This window comes from Manis javanica, chromosome 11 (assembly GCF_040802235.1).
Source record: "Manis javanica isolate MJ-LG chromosome 11, MJ_LKY, whole genome shotgun sequence".
NCBI classification, from domain to species: Eukaryota; Metazoa; Chordata; class Mammalia; order Pholidota; family Manidae; genus Manis; species Manis javanica.
This window is the reverse complement of record NC_133166.1, coordinates 42,203,126-42,209,125: the sequence shown is the minus strand read 5'-3', so window position 1 is coordinate 42,209,125 and position 6,000 is coordinate 42,203,126. Positions and strand designations below refer to the sequence as shown.

The following is a 6,000-nucleotide window of genomic DNA, read 5'->3' as shown; positions in this document are numbered from 1 at the left end:
AAGCTGCTACTTTTCATTAAAGGCCAGGCTCAGCTTTTGCTAGTGTCTGGGTCCTCATTCATTTCAGTCAGTCACTGACGTCGTCCATCCTTCAGGGACTCCTGGACTCGCTGGAGCAGGACTCCAGCAAAACTTTTTTTTTCCTGAATGATTATCACCACTTCTAGTACCGCCAGACTATACCATGCCTGTTGTTTAAAAACTTGCCAGTTAGCAGGTTGTATATACTTTGACTAAATTGGTCATGCAATGTTTTGAGATACTTCCTCCTGACTCTGTGGAGCAAGAAAAGTGGATTTTGTTGTTTAAAAAATCAGGAAGTGACAAATTAACTCTGCCTATACTTTTCTTATGCATGGTACCACTTAAGGGACTACCTGTAATAAAATCTAGATTTTCCCCTAAGGAGAATAAACACCACCACCACTCAGCTGCCCAAAGTAAAGAAATACCAAGTAACCACAATTTGACTCTTCCTAGAACTCTCAGAGAAAGTTGCCATTTGAAGATTTTTATTCCAGAATGAAGCGTTGTTATAAAGAAAAAATTTTTTAAGTATCTTTTTAATTATTGAATCAGAGAGGACAATATCTTGCCGTTTATTAAGTACAAAACAGCCCTGTCCTAGGTATACAAGGATATACATAAGTCTGTAACACCATTAGCTACAGTGACTTTATTTACTAGACAGCATAGCAAAGTAGGATTAACTAAAGATATATTTCAATAAGAAAATGCTATAAAATAACATGAAGTCAATGAACATTTGACTGTACAATTTACTCTGTCAAAATATAAATGTATGTCAGCTTATGTATGTGAATTACACTAAGTCAGTCTCAAACAGCCGTGTGCTTAGGAATGTGTGACACAATTCATACGTGATTATCTAAGGGATGTACTGAAAACTTTCAAAAGTACCCCAGATATTTGGTCACTGATAAGGGATAAACTTTAAGGCAATTTTTCAAGTGAATGTAAACTTTTTGAAGTGGCTTTTCCAGTAGAGTATTACTGTTGTGAACACTCTGTAGTGCAGTTGGATATTTATAGTAGCACATTATCACACTAATTGTCACTTTTTAAAAATTAGCTTAAAAATCCTGCAATTATAAAAATGTCTGGGGTGCTTTTACTCTGTAGACACAAAGCAGGCACTTGCTGTTTACTTATCTGTAAATCCTAAATATTTTCTCCTAATAAGAGTTTTCATCTCTTTCTAGAATTGTATTTCCAATATTGTGTTCTAAATACTGTGTTCACATACTGAGAAATAATTGACCTACCATTCGTCTACTTTAAATCTGAGTTTAGAATTTCTTTTAATAGGTCATTTTCTACTGAAGCATTAAAATAAATAGTGCTACTCTTTGAACATTTTTCAATAGGATGATATGTTTCTGTCTGTTACATCTTTTTCCAAAGTAATTCTCAGAACATGTGGACTAAACTGACTACACTGGAGAAGTGGATACAGGCCATTATGAGAGTCCCCTTGTAGTGACCGGCTAGTTTCATTTAATCTCTTTCTTAGACTTATAATTGGCAGAGACCACCAGGTAATTATCTGGATTCATGTCCTTAAGAGTTGGAGATTTGCTCTGGATGGGGGATGTTTTGCCATCCACACGGGAGATCTGTAGCATCCGGCAGGGGTCGTGTTTCAACAAATACCCTGCAAAAGTTTCCCATCCTCCTCCCACTCGGACCATGACGTGTTTGTTGTGCAGCATCTGAAATGAAATAAGAGCGAAACTGTTAAACTCTTGAGAATTCTTCTGGTATCTCAAATCAGCTTTCAGTTCAGGTGGTGTTCCTGTGTTCTATCTGTCTTGCTTTTCATGCCCCATTGTTTTTCTACTTGGTGCACAGTGTCTGAGTTAGCATATAGTTTATGAAAGAAGCTTTGTTTTCCTTTGCAAGAGGGTCATGTGCACACCATCCCAGGGATCCAGCTTTGCCCTGCTCTGGGAGTCAGGGACTGTGTATAATCCCTTGCTGGGTTTAGTTGTCTGGAGGCTTCTCTCTGACTCTTGATGTTCCCTGACAGCCTCATCACTGTTCCCGTTTCCTGCCTACTGCCTCAGATGAGTGCTCCATATTCACCCACCCCCCAGGTTATCCTCTCTGAACCAGGACTTAAAAGACCATGGAAATATCTGCTGTTCAATATAGTGTTGATAATCACATAAATATTCACAACAAAATAGAACTGAAAATGCACTCAGAAGTCAAGTCACTGATCCCTTCCAGGCAAGATGCTATTGAATGGCCAAACATTTATGTTTTCCTTTATTCTTATTCTTCCTAATTACTTAAATTTTACCTTAAAAAAAAACACCTTACCTTAAGGCCTGTGAACCATCTAGAACTCCAGGTTAATAAGGCTACAGATCAAAAAAGTGAAGAATTATATGTTTCCTTCTATCTACAAAAGACATGCTAGAGCTGTGGAGGTCCAGCATGGAGAGCCAAAGAATTTCACCCTGGCTTTTTTCAAATGTCACAAAATGAAAAATTAAGGAGGAATGTTGAAACATCACCAAAGATCCTGTTGACAGCCTCTTTTCCCCCCATCCTCCCCAACTCCCATCCCACACAGTATTATAAAAACACACTGGCCATGTAATCTTGGAAAGGGGATGTAGTTGTATGAGGGGTTTTGGAGGTATTTTAATTGCAGGACCTGTAAAAACTATTTTAATTCCTCTTGCTCTGTGTCAGCTTGAGATCTGGACTTTTTGGTCTCCGGTCAAGTGGAAGATGACTTGTGCTCTTACACTTTCATTTACATGTGAGAGAATCTGATGCAAGTTCTGGTCTCTCTTTCTGAATGCCTGGATCCACAGAATTTTGTCTATGTGCTTAGGATTTTAGTGACTCCCAGAAATCCATTCATAGACTCACACTAAGAAATCCTGATTCATGGAATCGACATGAAGCAGTTTCCAAAATCAAATATTGTGCAAAGTCATAAAAGTGTGCTGCATGTCAATAATAAAAACTGTTAGACTCATGAGAAGTAAATGTAATTCTACTGGTTATTCTCATTTAGAATTTAAGAATACAAAGGATCTTGGGAAGCATCTTCTAGCTAGAGAAGTCTTAAAACTTATTTTAGCATCAGAATCTACTCATTAAACAAATCTTTCATATATATATATATCCCTAGAATATAAAGCCGAAAAGGCAGTCAGAATTTAGCTTGTAACTCTTTTGCCTCCACTTGTCCTGCCAGTGTGTTCTTGTTTTGCAGGTGAAGACATTGGGGCCCAGATCTCTGATGTGATTTGCTTAGACTAGGACCCAGATTTCCTGACTCTACTCTGATAACTTTTTCCATAGAAGCACCTCCTTATAAAATTAAATCTATCAAGGCTTTTATAATTTTACTGGCTTATTTCCATTCCCTGTGTGTGCTTCTATTACCTGCTTCCAAATATTGGAGTTACTGGAACAAAAAAGGCAAAGGCCAGGGTCAAAGCAGTACTTTGACTCTTTTTCCCATTGTTGTAGAGAGCAGCTTGGCTTTTTGTTGAAGTTCTGGCACCTCCTAGCCCTGCCAATTGCATTTAAGAGTTGCCTCTAAACAACAGCCTTGGTATGAATGCCTCTGCCATAATGCCCAAGTTCATTTGACTGTGAGCAGGCTATTTCAACCAGAAAGAACCACCAGTCAGAACAATTCTTAAACAATTAGTTACTCTGGAAAACAGTGAAAGAAGTGTTTTTCTGCCTGGAGTACATGATTGGTTAGGTATCAACTCTGCTTGCAGATTCTCTAATGAATCCTGCAAAGGGGATCCAACATGAAACAGAGTCACAGTGACTGTGGGTAACACAGGAATTAAATTTCTGGCCAACATCTCTTCCATTTCCTTCCAATAGCTAGTCAGCAACCTATAACTTGTGAAGAATGCCAGTGGTCCAACTGGGCAACAGTTTCAAGCATGGGATTAAGGTTTTAGGACCATAGGGGTTTACAGCCCTGAATGTGGAGATTTAAATTCCATGCCTTTAGTTAGTATGTGTTTGGTCTCAAGAAAAAGTTTCACACCAGCTTCATCGCCATAAAGAAAATCTCTACAGTTTAACCTAAAAGCAATTCAACCTATCCACCAAATTAGTCTCAACACCTTTGTCCCTTCACAGTGCTTGCTCTACAAAACCCGGACCTTGATCAGCTGTATAATCATCCTTTTAAGTCAGGGCAGATTAGCTGAGCACTCCTGGAAGAACTCTTTCCATCTCAGGGATCAGTGACATTAGGCCAGTTGCAACTAACTGATTCTTTTATTTTTTGTTTTGGTCAGCTCCATTTCCTATTCATCTCGATTTTTCTCAAACACTACTTACCACCAGCCTCATCAGTCTACTGATGACTTCACCTTCATCAGGCATGGCTTCCTCTCTCTTGGAACTTCCACTGACTAATTTACTTCAATCTACATTTATCCTTTTTTCCCTACTTTTCTTATAACAGAAATAAGCCCTTCTGTTCAAGGTCGATTCCTTCCCTTAAATCCTAATTCCCATTACCTTTCATGTTGAACCTAGCTGAATCAAACACCCCATCTCTCTTCTCTCTCTCCAATTTATTGTATAATGGTCCTAACCCTTCAAGAAATAAACATTCCCAAGCCTCTCCATTCTTATACAAAGCAAAACTCTGCTCCTTCCATCCCAGTCTACATTCGCTGTCCCAGATAGTTAAGTTTACACTTGCTGTCTTTACTGCTGAACTTCTATTCACTGTCCAACCCACTATGCATTGCTTCAGCTACCTACCTCATTTTTTTCTTTATTAAAGTATCACTGATATACAATCTTATGAAGGTTTCACATGAACAACATTGTGGTTTCAACATTCACCCATGTTATCAAGTCCTCAGCCCCCCATTGAAGTCACTGTCTATCAGCACAGTTAAGATGCTATAGAGTCATTACTTGTCTTCTCTGTGCTGTACTGCCTTTCCCATGACCTACCTATATTTGTGAATGCAAATTATAATGACCTTTAATCCCCTTCTCCCTCCCTCCCCATCTACCCTTCCCACCCCCTTCCCTTTGGTAACCACTGGTCCTTTCTCAGAGTCTGTGGGTCTGCTGCTATTTTGTTCCTTCAGTTTTGTTTTGTTGTTATACTCCACAAATAAGTGAAATCATTTGGTACTTGTCTTTCTCCTCCTAGTGGCTTATTTCACTGAGCATTAATACCCTCTAGCTCCATCCATGTTTTTGCAAATGGTAGGATATATTTTCTTTTTATGGCTGAGTAATATTCCAATGTGTATGTGTACAACATCTTCTTTATCCATTCATCTACTGATGGACACTTAGGTCGCTTCTGTATCTTGGCTATTGTAAATAGTGCTGCAATAAACATAAGGGTGCATATGTCTTTTTGAATCAGGGATTTTGTTTTCTTTGGGTAAATTCCTAGGAGTGGAATTCCTGGGTCAAATGGTATTTCTATTTTTAATTTTTTGAGGAACATCCATATTGCTTTACACAGTTGTTGAACTAACTTACATTCCCACCAACAGTGTAGGAGGGTTCCCCTTTCTCCATACCCTCGCCAGCATTTGTTGTTTGTTGTCTTTTGGATATTGGCCATCAGCCCCCTGCCTCTTAACTGACTGTATAGGTGAAGGGAACCAGACAGCTTCTCAATTATCAAATCCAATGGATGATCCTTAATCCTAATCTTTCTTGATCACTCAAGAAACATATCTGATGGGAGTGACTACCCCTTCTCTAAAACCCGTTATTTTTTTTCTCTATGATAAGATTCTCTTTCCCAGATCTCCTGCTACCTACCTGAGTGTTCATTCTCTGCCTTTTTCCTAGGTTCTGTTACTTTTCCCTGTTTTTATGTTTTGCTGTTCCAAAAGATTCCAAAGGATTTCTTTCTCCGCTGCTTTACTCACCCTAACCACTTTCCATTTGCAACCTTGTGGTTTTCACTACCATCAAATTGTCCTCCAATGTATATCTATA

At 38.8% G+C, this 6,000-nt stretch overlaps 1 protein-coding gene across 6 annotated transcripts in view; it reads right to left on the bottom strand.

The window, feature by feature from the left end:
- Positions 1 to 495: 495 nt before the first annotated feature.
- The window catches only part of GAS2 (growth arrest specific 2), a 121,141-nt gene continuing 115,636 nt past the window's right edge, over positions 496 to 6,000 (bottom strand). For 4 of the 6 annotated variants that reach the window (XM_037026988.2, XM_037026987.2, XM_017644823.3 and 1 more), the window contains one exon: positions 496 to 1,733. In XM_037026988.2, coding sequence (XP_036882883.2) covers positions 1,515 to 1,733 — 219 coding nt within the window. In that variant the 3' untranslated portion in view covers positions 496 to 1,514. The remainder of the gene's footprint in view (positions 1,734 to 6,000) is intronic. The other 2 variants (XM_017644838.3, XR_005063613.2) reach the window with 2 other exon arrangements.